We start from the raw sequence: 19,408 nt of genomic DNA, 5'->3' as shown, positions 1-19,408 counted from the left end.
TCATAAAACTTGGAAAGGTGGAGGGAGGCGAAAGCAAAATATTCCACTGAAGGAAAATATGAATGTGGTAATGACTATGTGAGTCCCTAGACTTCCAGTTTTATCCATTCATATTTCCAATATCTGCAGATAAAGTCAGGAAGGTTTCAGTAATCCACTAAAAAAGATAACTTTAAAATTTCCACCTAAGCATAAACATTCATTGATTTGGGTTCTCTTTCTCTTCATCCCTGCTAATTTATAGACGTCTCTATTAAGTTTACCAAAATGATAATCAAAGAGCGAACATCTTCACTTGGCACTTTGTTCAGGATGATCATCCTTGTGGAAAAGTTGTATGAAGTGTTTAATAGGAATGAAACCAAGTGAGATCTGTAGAAATATAATTCTGATCTCTATACAACAGTAGATATTTTTTTAAACTGCCTGGGTCATGAGATAAGTAATTCTTGAGTAAATTTAATGTGTTGGTTCAAAGTAACAAAATTCCTGAAGGTTGTCATTGATTTTAGTCTGTTGCTGTTTAGTAATACAGAATTTATTGTAATGCTAGTAAAGTGATCTGTGGTTTGCTAATCAGCAGATACTGTGCCATTTCATATCCCCATGCATTTCACTACTTATCTAATTGGATGAAGTTTGCATGATGGATTATTGGAGGTAGAGGTTTTGTGCTCATGATGATCAGAAAGCACCAGATACTAGTAGCTTTTACAGAAAATGGAAGGCCAGATGGACCAGGAGATTACTCTGTCTGATCTCCTGTGCACTACAACCCATTCTGTCACCCACTTTACCCCTGTGATGCATCCAGTAAACCAGGATGAGTTACAGCATATCCTCCAGCAAAGCACTCACTTCCCATTTCAAGAGATCACTTAATGGAGGAGCTACCATCTCATGGCAGTTTGGTTCAGTGGTTAAAATACCATCAGTGCTGAGGTCTTAGTAAGAGATTCCTGTTGATGTTTGTTTCACTTTAACTTCCACCTCTTGATTCTTCTTGTGCCCTTTTTCAGCAGGTTGAAGAACTCTTGGTTCCTTTTCTTTTTCTCCCTGTAGAGCCACTTATGTACTGTAACCAAGATGCTTCTTCCTCTTCTCTCTGGTAAGCTGAAAAAGCTGAGGTCTTTAAGTCGCTCTTGGAAGAGTATTTACTACAGTCCCTTAAATAACTTCTTTTTTTTTCCCTTTTCTCTGTCCTCAGTTATTCAGCATCATTCTAAAGTGTGGGGATATTATCACCGGATGTTTTCCAGTATCTGCCTCACTGGCTCCAGGCACATAGAATATTTTCTTCTCTGTGTGTACAACATGGTAGATGTGTCTAAGGATTCATTTCCTCTTCTATAACATCCTTGAGTTTCTTGTCCACGGTGACCCACTAATCCTTTACAGAATTTCTCATTTCTGAGGTAGAAAGTCTTGTTTCAGATGCCAAGCATTACAGAGGATTTTGGTTTACTGTGTCTTATAGTATCTTAAACAGTATGTGTAAGATTTCTGCACTGAATGAGGATGCTTTAAAAACCCTGCTCCAGGTCTGCACCTTTTTAGCCTCCAGTGTTGGCAGAAATTGCTGACGCATCTAACATGTCATTTGAGGCACTGCTGTAGGAAGATGCCTGTATCACAGTCCATCTGGAGTCTGAGAGAGGAAGCTGGGGGAGAACAGCTGCTCAGAAGTTTGCAGCAAGAGCTTGCAGTCTCATTTATATCCCTTGGGGACAAGGTACACAAAGCGACAAACTCGCATCTGGGAATTGTGCAGGCTGTTCTTCTGCCAGTGCAGGGTGCTGAAATTATGGTTTACAAGAGGTAGGAAGCTGAAGTTATCATGATACAGAAGCCTCCTTTACAAGGATGCCTAAGCCTCCTTTACAAGGATGCCTTTGTGTCTGATCTGTGCTATCTCTGAAAAGGGTAAAAAAAAAAAATTATTTTAACACTAGTATAAAAATTAGCACACCTTTATAAAAAAACAGTGCAGCTGCATTCTTCCATTCAGCATCATTTCCCTCCATCTGTTATCTGTTAGCACTTGGCCGAAGATCTGTTGTTCCTCCAACTAATCTGATCACTGCTGGCATCCCCTCATAAACCCTTTTCTCTGGATGGTCATGTTTTCCTTGGCAATCTGCGAAGCACACCACATCACAGATCTCTCTCCAATCTGAGCACTTGCACATCCATGCTTTTTCCTTTCCATTTGTCTTTGCACCTGAATTGCTGGAGGAGGAGGAGGTATAAAAAACACAGTGTAGGGTGGGGAGCAGCTAGAGAGCAAAGGGATTTTAAGCCAGGCAGTGGTAGGCTGGCCCTGCATGCTTCCCAGCAGGGCTGGAGGAGAAGGGTTGGGGCTGGTAGAGCTGCTCTCAGTTGTAAATGGAATGTGGGTATGCTCCAGCTACTGACAGCAGAGCAGAACTGCAGATACACTTGGGAGCTTCCTGCCTTGCAACCATCTAGTTCATTGAAGGTGTTTCAGTTTCTGGCAGATCACAGGAGAAGATGTCACCATACACCTATCTTGACCTGTTCTTCTCATTAAGTTTCTTGGCTACAAAGAAAACCTGTGAGCTTGAGATTTCCTTACCTAGGTATAAAATTTCTCATGGCTAAAGCTTTACTCAGGGTGGAGACTTCTATGTCCAAAAGAGAGAGTCCTTTCAAGCCTTCACAACCTAATAAATAATTCTGAGACAACTGAATTTGTCGGTTTCCTTAAAGAAACATAATTATTTTAAAATGACAAACTGGTCCCTTTGTTGATAAATGTTTTATATCCTTGCTGCTATGCCTGAATAGTTTGTGTAAATAATGTATTAGCTCGCAAACAGACGTAGCATGTTCAGGCAGACACTGCCCAAGCAGGGCAGGAATGCTAAGAAAATTAAACAGATGATTCTGTGTGGTACTGAGCACCAGGAGCAAGAGTGAACGTCAACAGGGACCAAGAAACACTGTCTGTTATCTCTTAGGATTGGTCTTGACATATCTCAGGTGCCTGACACTGAGGTGATGCACTAGGGCTACATGTGAGCAGTCAGACATTCACCATTAGTAGGTGTGTGGTTTCCCTGGGACTCTTAGGGGCAAAATGAAAAGCAGACCTGCGATGTGGTCTGATTTAGGTGGTGTCTGGCACTTAGATTGGCAGACAGGTCTTCAAAAGACTTACTTTGTATGCTTGAGAAGAGCTCTCCTTCAAAATGAGGTTTTTAATTTGCTTTGGTTGGTTATTCCTCTAACTTTGTTCTCAAAATGTGCCTTGATTTTTAAAAAAGTAATTTTGTAAAAAATCATATGTGAGGTTCTTTGTGCATCAGTGCAGAGTCAGGCAAGAGAAGAAAGATATGCACATGCATCCGTGGTTTCCAGAAGAACGTCCTTTGTAAATAGTGTGGAAGTGTGTACATGTAAGTATGCATGGATGCAAATGTGCTTGTGGGCTTTTTTAGACAGCAGTTTTGCAAATGGGACCCAAAAGTCCCATGTGCAGCCATGGATGATCATAGAACCATGGAATGTTTTGGGCTGGAAGGGAACTTGAGAGATCATCTAGTCCAGCCCCTTTGCTGTTAGCAGTGACATCTCTCAATACAACAGGTTGCTCAAAATCCCAGCTAAAATGACTTCGAACAATTCCTATTATAAGTTATCCACAGCTTCTCTGGCAATGTCTTCTAGTGTCTCACCACCCTTAAGGTAAAAAATTTCTTCCTTATATCCAGTCTAAACCTACCCTCTATCAGTTCGAAACCATTGCCCCTTGTCCTGTTGAAAGTGGGTAAGTCTTGCTCTAGCCCTACTGAGTGTAATGTAGTCACCTTGATCTGGTGTACCATCAAGTGAAGACCATTGGAGCTGCCTAAGTAATGCTACAAAGTGCAAAAACCACCCAACAAAATCCTGCTGCAATTCTAAACTTCCATGTAATGGTGTCTGGGTCATGTTTTCCTCTGGCTCAGGAGAAGAGCCAGGCTCCAAAGCCCGTGATGCAGAGATGCAGAGGAACTGTGCTCTTGTTCTTGCTGCCTTTTTTGCTGAGAAGAGCAAATAAAAGAAAACTTTGATTTTACTGTAGTCAGCAGAAGTGAGGGAGCACAGAGAAGGAGCAGATCGGCGGAGTGACAGATCTCATTTTACCTGGACACTCTGTGAAGCACAGTCCTACTTATCAAACTGCACATGGGGTGGCCTGATTTAGCTTTATGTTAACACAGCTGAGAACAGGAATGGAAGGCATCACTGAATAACAGTTAGCAGTGCTTTTTTATATTTCTTCCTGCTGTCTTTTCTTTTCCCTCTCTTGGAAAATGAAAACTGTTTTAATACTCACTGTTGGCTTCAATTGGGAAAAAAATGTCAGTTTCCTGCTCTTCCACAGTTCATGCTCCTGCACTGCTTTTTCGTAGAAGTGAGCCCTCATTAAATCCAGAAGATCAGCATGTACTGTCAGTCACTGGAAACCCATCCTGGACTGTAGCAGTGCTGAGATTTCACCCTAAATTTCAGCACCACAGAACTGAAATACATCAAATTAGGGTTCTTCCTCTCCACCATCCCACCCCCTGACTTTATGTCCTACTCCTACTTTTGAGATAGCTTTTTCTCATTTATAGGGAGAAAAAAAACCACTTTGAAATCCTGAGATAATAGCAAATATGAGAAATGATGAACAACCAAAATACTGAAATATCTAGATATGTTGTGGTGTTACTTCTCCTTGGGACTAAGCTGCAGCTGACTTCTTTTGAGTAAATAAAATAAAAATAAAAATAGCTTCTCTATTTCATGCAAAGCTCCTCCGTGAGCTAATTTTTTTCCAATCATGGTCACATTTTGAGTCAGCATGCCTAGACAACATGAGACTTGGCCAGCAATTTATGTGGCATCCTGATTTTTTTTTTTTCCAAACAAATCCAGTCATTCATAGAAATGAACTCCTGCATAATTAGAGACAATATTGCACATCAGCGTTGCTTTCCATTTTTAGATGTTGTGTCTGGAGGACTATAACTTTTAAAGATGCCAACAAGCCACTTAGGAGCTCGATAGCCATAATGGGAAAATCTGTGGAGTTGAATAGAAAATGATAAGCTTCATAAGGACTGTTCTAAATCATTTGGTAAAGAGCTCAGCCAGACACTCAAAGCAAGAATGGAAGTGATAACCCCTTCTAATTCAATCTCAGGGGTTTGTACTTTCTCTACTATCCTGCTGAAATAGCAGTCCTACAGGCAGCCAGTGGAGAGGATGGTGTCCTTTATGCCAGAGTCCTCTGGATTTTGCTGGGTCCAGTTATTGGACTGTAGCATATGCAGGTGCAGAGCATATGGTTTTATTCATATTTTACTATCCAGGGCTTATAATCAACCTTTTTTTTTTTCCAGTTTAGTTAAAACATTCAGTAGCCCCAGATGCTGATGAATGAAACTCTGGAAAACTGATCCTCTTCAGCATTTTTGACCTCAAGTTTTCAATAAAGAGCTATTTAAAAATAATTCAGAAAGATTTGGAGGGTTTTTTTCTTTTTTTGACAGGAGGGAGGAATCATTGGCTTTAGAGCCTGCAGGTGTTGACAGGTGAGAGGTCTCACAATAAGTCTTTTATTTCTCTGCACTCTGAGGCTTTCAGGTATGTCCTGTAATCTCAAAATTAAAGTGGGTGGCAGATGAGCTAAAATTTGTTTCTTTGTACAGAAAATACATTATGGATTTTTCTTTGTTTGGGCCTTTAATCCAAACTGATGCCTTAATAACTGAAATTCCAGTAGTGGGCTTATTTATTTTTTTTGTTAGAGAATAAATCAATAAGAAAACTGGCTTTACAGTGGGAAATTACTCCAAAGATCCTATAATCATAGAATGGGTTGGCTTGGAAGGGACCTTAAAGATTATCTAGTTCCAACTCCCCTGCCATGGGCAGGGACACCTCCCTCTAGACCAGGTTGCTCAAAGCCCCATCCAACCTGGCCTTGAACACTTCCAGGGAAGGATGCTCACATCTGGGATACTATCACAGCATGTGAGGTTGGTTAATGGGACCAGATGGGGCAACTTAGGATAGGTGTTTAACACTGTTTCACAAGTAGGAGAAAGCTACAGTCTGAACAGAGTCACTCTGTGGAAGACAGAATATACTTTACCCAGTTTTAAAAATGAGACTCATAAAATCACAATGATTTGGGCTGGGAGGGGCTTTTGAGGATCATCTAGTTCAACTGCCCTCCTACAGGCAGGGATATCTCCCATTAGACCAGGTTGCTTAATGCCCTATCCATCCTGATCTTGAACACTTCAGGGATGGCACATCCACATCTCCTCTGGAAAACCTGTGTCAGTGTCTCACCATCCTAACAGTAAAAAATTTCCTCCTAATGTCTCATCTAAATCTCCTTAAAACAGTTCTCCCTCATCCTGTCACTCCATGCCCTTGTAAAAAGTCCCTCTCCACCTTTCCTGTAGCCCCTTCAGGTACTAGAAGGTACTCTAAGGTCTCCCTGTAGTCTTTTTTTCACTAGGCTGAACAATCTCAACTCTTTCACCCTTTCTTCATAGAAATGATGCTCCATCTCTCTCTCTCTCCATTTCCTTCTTCTATTGGGAGCCAAAGAACTGGACATAGTACTACAGGTGGGGGTCTCACTAGAGCCAAGTAAATGGGGAGAATCTCCTCCCTTGAGCAGAAGCCAGCCATGCTTCTTTTGATGCAGCCCAGGAAATGCCAAAGCACTCTGTCAAGAGTTAGATTTTATCATCAACTTACTCTTGCATTTTTCTATGCAGAGTACTGGGGAGTAGATGAAGCATAAGTTAAGGCTGCATGGCAGTTTCCCCATCAGTAAAATGGGGGCACTGCTTTGTTCTGCTGGCAGTCCAAGATTCTTTATATTAAAATATTCAAAAAGGAGTTTGTGATCTTCTGAAAATGGCAAGGTAGAGGTACTGTAATGATTCAAAGTGTTGGCATAATTTATTTTTAGAAGAATCATGTTAGAAAGAGCCTGCCTGAACCACTGGATTATCTTTACAGGTTGGGCTTACCTTTAATTTCTAAGAGTCTAGCAGCTTTATGGGCAATAAGTGCCAGACAGGAATAAGTGCATTTCAGGCAAAAAGGATTCATATATATTTCTGTCATTTCGGGGTGGGGGGATGTCTGTGTAAAATCAAACCCTGTGGCTGTGGCTGTGCGTGTTCCTGTGCCTGCATCCGTGTGTGTAAGCGTTGTCATCTTCAGTGCTTTCCCACTGACTTAGAGGGTGTTGAATTCACAGTATGTGGTGATGCATTTATGTTCCTTGGAAAATACAGGAGAGCAGTGCATTTGCTTCCTCATGGACTTCTCTTAATTCAGGCATGTTGCGAGTTTTCTTGCTGCCAGCACAGAGAGGTGCTGCTGTGACACGGGTGCTTTTAGAGGACTTCAAAGCCTAGGAGCAAGCAGTTGGGTTTAGAAGATGCACTACACGATGCTATTAGCAGCTTGCTGGTAACTGGGGCATAATGCTCCCTGGAGAGGCACCTTGGAGAGGTTTGTCTCTGACACACAAACCCTCTCTGGCACACTTATTAAAGAAGCAGTTATCTTTAAACATACATAAACAAATAATGTTTTCGGGACCATGTTTGCTATTATCTAAGACTACTTGTTGTAGTGGGTATGTCTGCCACACTGGGAGCCAGTTGGATAGTATGTGGCAGTCCAAATGCAGTGCATGCACCAAATAGATTTACAGGGTATTCTATGTAAATATTTAGACAAAAATGGTTTGAGCATTTTTATTTGTTAGAATGTACCTTGGCATTAGTTTCTGTGTCCATATTTCTGTGTTTTCTTTCCATAATATCAAAGGGGACTAAATCCAACTGTGATGCCACTGAAGACAGTACATATTATTTAAATTTCAGTGGTTACTGTCCATCTTAACTGTGACAAAGTTCCTTTAGCACTATATTAAAGTGAAAACCCTATCTCCCAGTTTTTCTCTGTTTATCCAGCCTTCAGAACTAAAATAAAATGCTGGCATGAAAAGGAAAAAACAGATGAACTTTGACATTAATTGCTGAATGTTTGCAGAGTTTCATATTCCCTGTTAGGCCTAGAAGGTTTGTGCTGTTTCTTCATTAGCTTAGCAGCATTTTCATGTTGGGTTCATGCTCATACATGTACTTGGCCATTACCTGTGTGCCAAAATCACTTTTCACACATGCTGCTTCTGTACTTAGACCATTGCATCCCTTGAAGTCCTACAGCCAGGGCAGCACAGCAGTGGTGGCTGCAGTAATGAACCAGACTGAAAGAAATACTCCAATGGCTGCCTTTCAGTACTTGGCAAGAAAATCCTTTTTATGTTAGTTTCAAGGTCGTCAGATATCATTATAGCCAAGTATTAAAAATTTCAAAGAAAGGAGGCAGTGTGTTTGATTTATAGAATAATTATCTAGCTTTAGCTCTAACTTGGCTTTGGCGATGGTTTTGCATGCACTCGAAAATTAAATCCATTTTTTATGGCACTACAAGGTATTATCTCACAGCAAATGATAATTAAACACCTGTGAAATCAATTAGCCCTTTAAGCAGGGGGAAAAAATGTTTCCCAATTATGTTTTTGCACCTCCAAACTTTCAAATTCCAGAACCAGTGCTTGCAGAGAGGGAGATGAACTGCCAGCCAGTTGCCTGTTAACCAGCATTAAGCTCACCCCAAAGCACTGCACAGCTGTAAATCTGAAGGCGAGCAGTTTCTGGTGGCAGCACCCTTCCAAGAGGACTGCATTAGCCTTTCATGCCCAGTCTTGGGCAGCTATCTATCTGTCTCTATGCTGAGCTGTCAGCTTTTCTACAAAGACAGTTACTCATTTGATTTTTTCAAAAGCAAGTTTTACTTGACAGTTTATTTAAAAGCCAGCATCCCTTAATGGGAAACCAAGCAACAGGATGCTCCATGTGACCAGATGCACTTCTTTTCAGGCTCTCCAGCCAGTAGATGAGACCCATCTGCATTAGGCATTCACCCACAGCAAGCTGGCCAGTTGGTTAATAGCTGGAACTGAATATACTGGAAAACAGGGAAATACTTCACCATTTAGCCTTGTGTTGTAGTTGTTTAATATCTACTTTTATTGTAGCATTTGAACTCTGCAGAGACTTTTGTAAGATGCAGCATGTATTTGTGGGCTTGCAGATTCAGGGGTGGAGCTCTGGACATAGTTGGTTAAGTGCCATAGAAGTTTTTGGCTTGGAAAAGAAAAAAAACAGCTCTGGTCCCATCTGACATCTGTGGTGCTCTGTGCTGATTCTCCCTGCCAAAGATGAGCATCTTCCAAAAGATGGATTATGTGTGGCACTGTTAAATATGTGCTGCTGGGTTAAACCTGTTGGTTTTGGTTTGGATTCTGATCCTGTATTTCCATTTCAATTTTGATAGCTGTAACATACAGTAGGTTTTTGGGAAGTGATGTATCACCAGAGAGGAGGGAAGCAGTGTTACTACTCCCAAGTTTGTCTAGCTGCTGGAGAAAACACCAGTCACGTGTGTCTTTGGTTTTCCATCTGTAAAATGGGGATGGCCATGGTATCCCGTATCAGTGTTCAGAGGATTAGATAAGAAAATATCAACCTTGCTTGGTGATTCCTGTGTGAAGGTGACATAGCTGGATAAAGTATGATAATTGTTACATCTGGGTACATGCACATATCTGCTGATCTAAACAACCAGCATCTTTTTAGATCTTCGGTCGATGGTGATGATGATGTGGCTTTGGAAAAAAATAGTTTACAGTTGGTAGTGAAAATGTTTCCCAGGGTAGTTTATAATCTCTTAAGTGCAGTGACATGGGGAAATTCTTAAGCTGTAAGAAGGAATGTATGGCATGGCTGATTAGTCACTGCAGAGCCTCTGCAGCCTGCCCGGGCTCTTTGGGATAATAGTGAACCAGGAATCCCAAGCAGCCTTTTAATCCAGATGCTGACTGACAGGGTCAGCACATCAGAAAGGAAAAAAAAAAGAGGGAGATGGGGGAAGACAGAAGCAATGTGTTGGGTCAAGAAGTTAAAATGGTAAGAGCATTTGGCTGGGCAGTGTTTCATCTTCAAATAATTGCCCACACAGTATTGCAGTGTTTATACCTGCATGATAGATGGGTCTGAACATGTTTTCTCAGCTATGGGTGGTAGTGGGGTGGGAATATTTCAATTAAAGTGTGAATAAATTAGAATTGATTACAAATAGAGCTGCTTGTTTATGCTGCCTAAATCAGTACTAGCTGTGAACATGGTGCACTTAATCATCATGGAAGTCTGAAAGTTAATAAAACACATTGCTGATCCTCACAGAGGAATGTGAGCTTTGGGTTAAATGTAGCTATTTTAGTTAACTGTCTTTTTAAAGGCTTATGCATTTTGTATTTTAACATATTTGAATGATGCAGCTGAGGCCCAGGCCAAACTGATCCCAAAAGTGGCAGTAAAATGTTACCTCTGTGCAAGTGTGCAGAATGAAAGAATCTGGGAATATGAGCACTAAGCACGTGCCCCCCTCCCCAGCATTCTTTCTAACACTGAAACCAGGAGCTTTCCAGACATAAATGTCCTCTGAGCAAAGGAGTGGACTCCTCTCAAAGCTTTGCTACAGTAAATGCTCACAGGTATTAGCTGCCAGCAGAAGGCAAAGGAAGGGAAAGAGCCAGGAAGATGGAGCCTTGTAAGCAGCAGGAGGGAGGCAGAAGGTTCCAGCGAGCTGCCTGTCCTGTGCCCTGCTCTGCCAGGGAGACCACAGCTCCACCACCATCCAGCCCATGGCTTGGATAGGGCACACACAGTTTTCTCTCTGATTTCTCAGCTGGAAGCCTCCACAGCCAGGTAAAACCAGAGCATCTGGATAGGCAGATAATACAGAGCTGTCCCTACTATCTGGCAGCTCTGGGTTTGCAGAAACCACAGCAATGAAAAGAGAAAAACCCTAACAAATCTTCCTGCCATCCTCAGACATTACTGGCTAATGGAAATAGGTAGTTTGAACAAACAGATATAACCCCTATTGCCAGGGGGGAAGAAGAAGAGGAGTCTCTGGAAGAACCTCATCTAAACACTAGACTGTTTTCTCTGTAACTTAAGGCCCCTCTGCCAGTTGAGAGCAGGGTTATAATACTTCATTGCCTCCCCAAAGTCTTGTTGAGACTTGTTAAGAAGTGAAGACAATAGGGAAATCAAGGCCATCCTTGATGCAATACTGGTATTTGCACTAGATGCCAGATTGGTACTTACTGTACAAGTGTCCTGCTGTAGCTGTGAGAGTGTTCCTGGATGTCTCTCCTGGAAAAATGAAAGAGAAATTTCAAGTCCAGCAAAGATTTAAAACTCAGATACCTGCCTTTAATCACAGAAATAATCTCACTGACTTCACTAAAAGCATTTCAAGTCAAAGTTTAAGGAAGTGCAGAGATGTGGTGAGCTGTGTACAAAAATGCCAATTGTATATAAGCAATTTTCTCTCCCTGACAAAACGCCAGCAAAGCTCAAACCTCCTGCTGTGCACATGGTTCCTTCAGGGATGAATGGTGAGGAGGCTGAAACTGAGAATTTCCCTGCTACTTCCTGCTCCCCCATGGCCCATAGGTTGGAGCCTGATTCACCAGGTACCATTACTGTGGCCAAGGTCTCCTCTGAGTACTGCCTGGCAGTTTGAGAAGAACATGAAATGATCTCTGCTGCAGTCTCAGCTCTGAAGTACTGTTCAGTAGATGCAAACAATTTCCTTTTGCAAGTGATGCTTCAACCTACAAATCTATGCTTGCAGTTTGACAGAGGTGTTTATGTATTTGTGGCTGGATACATGTGTTGTGAAAAGCATTTCCAGTTCTTATTTAAACATACTGGGCTATGCTTTCTTTCAGCTAAGGCAGGGTGCTCCTGTTGCTTTGTGTGCTACTCACAAGTTCGTAGGAGTACAATTAGCACCTTGCATTTAAGGATTTCAAATAGATGCCTCATCGTAGAGTGGCTGCTGAGGGGGATTAAACTGGATATCAGTCCCTTGGCACTGATCTCAAAGATCGTGTCAAGTAAATTAAAAACATTTGGATTGAAACTTCGGAGAAATGTGTTCATGAGAAGAATCTCTGGTGCAATTCTTTTGCTGCAGCATCTCTCAGTGGATGCAGATTTACTCTGGGTCTACTCCTTGTGTATTCGTGGGTTCACCATGAAGTGAGTGTAAATTTTGTGCTCATACATCAAGGTTAGGATGAGGCTCTCTGTACATACGATGTAGATAAATTACTTGATAACCATGAACCATGCTATTCCAGAGCTCAGCAATAAATCACACAATGCACAAATGGAAGCAAGGTGCTAACTGGTTTGTGTGTGGGAAATGGTCAACGAAATAATTAAATCTCTTTTTTTTCCTTTGTAAATCTATCTTAATATCAGGAAATTACATATGAAAGAAAAGGTGCCAAATATAAGATATCACTGGCATATGGAGGGCTCAGTTGCTGTGGCCATGTTCTCTGGTTTTCTTTGTGTTCTGGTTCTGCCATTGTGGATATTGTTGCACTCCAATGTATTAGCAGGATTTTACGTTTTTAGCTACCTAATGATGGGGGACTTCTGACTGGCATATTCTAGCCCTATGGGGTATTCTATTTTTGATATTTATTAACATTACCTGTCATACAATATATAGTGATGAGCCTCAGACCTCTGAATATGTAAAAAAGGAATGCTTAAAAATGGCAACTTCCTTTATTTTTTTAGGTATTCCAGTTTCCTAGGTTTTTTCCCTTTGTGCTGTGTCACTGCTGGCTGGTGAGCTGGGACATGGCTATGTCAATATCCATATCCCACATGGATTAAAAAAAATGACTGCCACTCAGATGGAATACATATATATATTTATTTTAACCAAAGTTGAGATATGATTTTTTTTAAGTACTTTGAAGTCTGTTTTGTAGTTTTAATTAATGCAATGAGGGTTTGTATTTTATTCTCAGTGGAGATAATCTTAATCCATTCACAGTGACCTTTTCTTGTGCAAATTAGCTATACAGGCTTGTTTAAGCAAATGGGCCTTTGCAAGATGTCTCTTCCTAAAGATGGAGCTTATAATTGAAACTTGGCTTACTCCCATCTGTCTGGCCTCTGTGAGAATACAAACATAAATCTGGACTTTTTTATATATTAAAAAGATAGTCATATACATATATGCATACATACACATATGCACACGTACAAAAATGGCTCTGCCTGCAGATTACAGTTAAATGAGATTATTAGTGTTAGAAAATTTCAGTGTCACAAGTTACTGTCATAACACGTGTCTGCAGAGTCCTGGACACTCTGGAGAACAGAGGGTGTTTAACCTGGATCCTTTTGTATCAGACAAGGTCGATGCCATTCACAGTTCAATAGGTTTGCCAGAAGTACAATTAGCTAATAACAGGCTGGAACCTATTAGGATTTGATGTGTGGTTTTGGTGAATGGTTTTGAGGTGATTGATGGCATCAGAAAAAACCCCATGAGTGTCTATAAGCACTTAAAGTTTTAATTTGGAGCTGCAGCATCATTGCAGCTCTGTGGTTAATTGCCAAATGTGGCATCTTATGCCTCTCACCACACTTGGCAATAACTACCAAATGAGTCCTTGTAACCCCCTGTCCCTTTATTAGTGCCTGCTTCATAAGAGAAGGTTTCTTTGGCATAGTTTGAATATTTTTTGCTTCATAAAAACCACTTGTGCAGAAATGAACAGTTGTGCCTGACTTCAACTAAATCTGAATAGAGATCTCAGTCAAAGAAGTGTTGCAACAATGTTTTGGGTATCAAAATATTTAAAGTTTGTTGTTAGAACTCATGCATGACTGTTTGTGTAGAAACAGCTGATTATTGGAAAAGCAAAATGTTTTCCTTTGTTATCAGTTTCATTACTGCTCTCCCGAGCCCTCTCCCATGGTGGTTGCTGCTGAGGATGAACAAAAAGGAGCTGGGGGGTTGGCTGACACAGGCATGCAGGGAGGGAGCTTGGTAACCTGGTGATGAGCGGTCTTGGTTGGGATGATTTCATCCAGATGTGTCTCAACAGCTGTTTGTATTTTCACGCCCAGTTACTTTAGGACTCACTGCTAATTGAATTTTCTCTTTTCTCCCCTGTTCTTGTTAGGTATGATTACCGTGAAATGCTGCACAATGCCACTTTCTGTCTGGTTCCCCGTGGCCGCAGGCTTGGCTCTTTCAGGTTTCTGGAAGCCTTGCAGGTAAGAGCGGCTGTTTAAAGCATTGGCTACACTGGCTGCAATTCAGTGTGAAAAGCAAGAAGGTGGGGAGGAGTGAAATGTGTTTCATGTCCCTAGTCGACAGTAATCCACTTTGCAAAAGCCTCTATTCATAGTTCTGGAGCAATTGGCAGCTTCTTCCCAGGAGGTGCTGAGCACTGAGCTCAGCTGAAGGCTGAATGAATGGTGTTACCTCCAGGAAGAGGGTTTCCCTGGATCTGGTGAGGTTGAGAGGTTGGACCAAGTTAGAGCAGCCTCAAGGTGTGAGACTTCCCATGGGAGAAACTGGCCTCTACAAGTAAGGCCTGGGGCAGTCAAAACAGCTTTTTGTTTTCACTTAGCCAAGACAGACCTGTTTATGCATTGCCTGTCTTAAGATGGTGCTGGCTGAGCATGCAGAAGGTGGCCTGGAGGTTGTAAAGCCCCAGATGGAAGGCTCACAGGAAGCTGGATGTACATTAATCTCAGGGAGCTCACAGTGTGGCTGAGACAGCTGAATCCCCTTCACCTTTTAAAAACATTTTGATTAATGGTCTCCCTTTTTTGCTGTTGGCCAGCAGCAGAGGGCAGTGCAAAGGGGCTCCTGAGTCACTGTGGCAACACGGTGTTCAAGCCTGACACTCACCTACTCCAGCTGCAACTGGTGTGACCTTTTGTTTTTTTGGAAAGCATCAGCTCAGCTCTGGGGTCCTTGATCTTCAGTCAGTCATGCAGAACATCTTGGAAGATGCTGCAGCTCCCCTCTGGGACTGACACCTGGATTTGCATGGGAGCTGGAGTGGAGGGAAGGGAAGGCTAAGGCACTTCTTGGTGTCAGGATGGCAAATGAGGACACCTTACAGGCTCCTGCCTTCAGGTAACCTTTTGCCTGGTGGGAGGTGTTCTGGCATTGGCAGTAAAGATGATAATAAGTAGCACCACATGACTTTTCTTCATCAACCACAAAATGTCCCAGAAGCTTTTAAAGACTGTTGTTTACCTCAGTGTAGAGCAGGATTTAAGTACCTAAGTGTAGGTGTAGAAGGTTTTGGAAGCTCAGGGCTCTTCAGGCTTTCTGCTTCTTCTCCAAGTTTCCTATAGATCCTACGTCATGTCTGCCAGCCTTTGATGGGTCCCTTGGGTACCCTAGAGCATATGCACTGGCTGCTAAAGTTTAACCACTGAACCCCACAGCTACTGTCACATTTGAGGTCCAAGTTCTGGACTGTCACTTACCTCTTTACTCCTACGCAGGAGAAAATTTAGAACCTCCAAAGGGCTGTTCCTTCTCCAGCCTCTTTGGAGGAAGAAGGGGGACCGGTTTATTTGGGCTGATGAGTCACTTTGGATGCTCCTGGAGAGCACTGCTCAGCTCTTCTCTCATCTGGGCTGCAATTCATGCAGCTTCTGTTAGATACATCAAATCAGGAGAAGAAAGCAGGGAGCTTAAATCAGCGTACACAACTTTGAGGATGATGATAAAATGCAGACACTGAGGATTTTTCTAGCACACTAGTGGCAGTATTCACCAATTATGATTAATTCCCAATTTTTGTCTGGCTCCAGGGCAGGCTGAAAAACATAATTCATATTTGTGGAAAGTTTTAAACATAAAAACACATTGCTAAATGTTCTCTGGTTGTTGTTTTTTTGTTGTTTTGTTTTGTTGTGTTTTTTCATGCACTAATGTTATTTCTGTACAGAAGATCACAGTTCTGTACACTGTGTAAGTACTGCTGTAATGACGACTTGGCCAGTCTAAGATTCTCTGTGTAATACATGTTACCAAGAAGGTACAGCAGCCTGAAAAGTTCCCCTTTGTATCATCTTTTGAGAGGTGTGGGGTTTTCTGAATCCTGGTCTGGACCACATTCAGAGCACTTCAGCTTAGAGAATCATGGAATAGTTTGTGTTGGAAGGGACCTTTAAAAGATCATCTAGTCCAACCCCCCTGCCATAAGCAGGAACATCCTCAACATCATCAAGTTGCTCAGAGCCCTGTCCAAACTGATCTTTAATACTTCCAGGGATGGGGAGGCATCTACCACCTCTCTGGACAAGCTGTGCCAGTGTTTCACTGCCTTTGTTGTAAAAAATTTCTTCCTTACATCGACTCTAACTCCACTCTTTCAGTTACCACACAGTGGTTGTTAATGATTATCCCTTGTCATATTGCTACAGGCCCTGCTAAGAAGTTTGTCCCCATCTTTCTTATATGTCCCAATTAAATATTGAAAGTCAGCTATAAGGTTTCCCTGGAGCCTTCTCTTCTCCAGGCTGAACAACCCCAGCTCTCTCACCTTGTCTTCACAGGAGAAGTGCTCCAGCCCTCAGATAATTTTTGTAGCCCAAGCTTGGTTTGGTCTAAAAGAAACCAAACCAGAGCACAAGCTCAATACAGATACTCTATTAATAGGTTCTTTCATCACATCAGGAGGTTTTTGGTTTGGATCTTATGTTGTGATCTAGCTGACCAGAACATAGTGGCAATCATTTGTTTATGGGAAGACTGCCATGTTGACTGAATATTCACAAACTTGCTGTCTGTGTGCAGGGACTTGCACAACTGGTAAAAGGTTAAATGATTTAGACAGATCATACTGGTAAGAAATAGATACTCAGTGTGTGTGCTTTTTGTCTCTTTTAAGACAGAAAGCAATTCTTATTTTTGTAGACAGGTGATGACAGATGTGTTTATGTAGTTCCTTCTGTTTGGAGAGTTGGTATCAAACAGGATAGGTAATTCACTCCTCCTTTGTTAGAAGATGTGCTCTGGAATTAAACATGATCTACATTTTCTGTGTGGTTGACTTGCAACATATTCTAAAAATTCATGGAATTAGCACCCTGATGAGTTGTTCACAAAGTGGCAGTGGAGGCCATCTTTTTATATCAAATTCTCCAGCGTTATATCTGCAGCATTTTAACAGTTCTGCCCTCTTCTGGCAGCATAAGCACCAGATTTCAAATGCCACTTTCCATGAAATCCCACCATTCAGTGAATATGAATGTGCAGTCTCCTTGAGATAGTCAAGACCTTCCTAGATGCAATCTGGTGAAGATGCAATCTGGGTGAATCTGCTTTAGCAGCAGAGTTGGACTAGATGATCTCCAGAGGTCCCTTCCGTCCCCCGCCATCCTCTGACTGATCATGAGCCCATAATGAAAAACCATAAGCACCTGGGCTGCCCTCCCGTGGGCTCTGGCTCCTGGTGTTCTTTGCTATGTTGTCCCTTCTTCTGAGCTTGTGCAGAGCACAATGGTTGTGATGTTGATGCAACCCTCAACTCTTGCCCTGACATTGGGGTACCCCCCTAAGGACTGTGATGCCTCTGTGTGTCTGCAGGCTGCCTGCGTCCCGGTTATGCTCAGCAATGGGTGGGAGTTGCCCTTCTCAGAAGTGATTGATTGGAACCAAGCTGCCGTCATCGGCGATGAGAGATTGTTATTACAGGTAAGGAAAAGACCACGGCCTTCAGCAGATCAGTTGATTATTGCTGCTGCAGCCTAAATGGATGGTGAAGATGAATCCAAAAGGTCAGGGATGCAACAGAATTTTTCTCATGAAAGGATTGTCTGTGTCACACTGGCTATGAACTCATTTAATATGACATCATTCATTTTTTGACCCGAAGGTCATTTCAGCCACCAGGCTACATTCTTAAATGCAGGAGACTTGTTTTCCTAAGAGCATGAAATCTCTTCTTGTGTGGAGCTGTCCTGGACCAGGTGCTGTGTAGAGAGAGAAAACATTTGTTTTGCTCTTGTCCTTCAGAAATAGTTTACCCGTAGGGGTCCCACCAGCACTGGCTGGCTGGCAGGTACTGAAGGGACTCATCAGGAAAGCAGGTATTTTCTCAAGCAGTAGTTACCACCAGATAGTTTTGTGGGAAGCAGAATCTGTCACTTTTCTGATGTCTGGACCATGTAACATTGCAGTGTATGTATGAGTGACTGTTAATCTAATTGAAATCATGGAACAAAAGCAGGTTGAGAAGTTAGAAAATCACTACTACTCTCTGCTCTAGTTTTAAATTCAGTAGATTTTTTTTTCCTGTTTCCTTAGTGGGTTTTATAGTCTAAATATGTTCTATATTTAGCATATGGAGAAGTTGATGTTAGGAAAAGCTCTTGAAAATTTGTTTTCTGTAAAGTAATATTTGATAAAACACCATTGCCTAGCATGAATCTGAGATCCACAAGCTCTGGAATAACCACTCAGTAGCCACTAAGTGGTTTTCTTTCTTCGTGGTTGAATATAACTCATTTCCAAAGTGGCGAGCTATTTCCATCCATGGAGAGCAGCCTTCAAAGATACAGGTGTCTTGGCACCCCAGAAGTGAAGTACCTTTGAAAATCTCATTAGATGCCTATATACTTGTCTGAAGATGTAAATATTTGTGGAGAGCTGACCTAGCAAGCCTTGTAAAGTGCTGCCTATTCTCCTTAATGTGATACAAGCTGCAAATATAAAAGGGCCATTTGATTTTTTCTTCTGTGGACAGCACGTTTTTCTGAGCAAAATTATTTCTCTCTTTAAATAATAACAATTTGCTGGGCTTCACACTTTCCAGTAAGATGCCATTCGTTCTCTTCACAGCTGTTTCCATATTGAACAGCTACTGCACCGTTATTAACAGTGTTTTTAAAGACCTGGCAGAGGGCCTGAATGTCTGCTCTGGGAAATGTTTTTGTTATGTTACAGTTTTTCATTTCCTGTTTGAGAGCAGCTCGGATGTTTTTATTTGCATATTCTTCTCATCATAGCACTGGGAGAGCTTAATCCAGCCTTTCTGCATTTATTTGTGCAGGGTAGTTTTTCCCTTCCTCCTACTTATTACTGGAATGACCTTTTGTTAAAACGTCATCCAGTTCTAATAATTCCAGTGTAATCCTACCAGATTAGTATTAATACATCATTTTCCCACCTGTCTTTCTGGGCAAGTGGATTAATAACTAATAGGCAAATGCCGTTAAATTGGAAACTCTGATTTTTATTTTTCTTCCAGCTGTTGCTGCTTGGAGCAGGCACCAAGTCCTTTTCTTAACCTTGGCACTGTGTTTGCAGGCACTCACAAACATGGTGTGGTCTGAAAAATCCCAACTTCTTGAAGTAACCTTCACAACCAGAGCAGCCTTCCCTTTCT

General features: G+C 41.8%; 1 protein-coding gene across 2 annotated transcripts in view; it reads left to right on the top strand.

The window, feature by feature from the left end:
- The window catches only part of EXT1 (exostosin glycosyltransferase 1), a 179,170-nt gene that overhangs the window by 139,709 nt on the left and 20,053 nt on the right, over positions 1-19,408 (top strand). For both annotated transcript variants that reach the window (XM_030444371.1, XM_030444370.1), the window contains exons 2-3: positions 14,171-14,264; positions 17,608-17,715. In XM_030444371.1, coding sequence (XP_030300231.1) covers positions 14,171-14,264; positions 17,608-17,715 — 202 coding nt within the window. The remainder of the gene's footprint in view (positions 1-14,170; positions 14,265-17,607; positions 17,716-19,408) is intronic.

The sequence above is a fragment of the Calypte anna genome, chromosome 2 (genome assembly GCF_003957555.1).
Source record: "Calypte anna isolate BGI_N300 chromosome 2, bCalAnn1_v1.p, whole genome shotgun sequence".
Classification (NCBI taxonomy): domain Eukaryota; kingdom Metazoa; phylum Chordata; class Aves; order Apodiformes; family Trochilidae; genus Calypte; species Calypte anna.
Note: the sequence above shows the minus strand (reverse complement) of the source record. Positions and strands in the feature narration are given on the sequence as shown.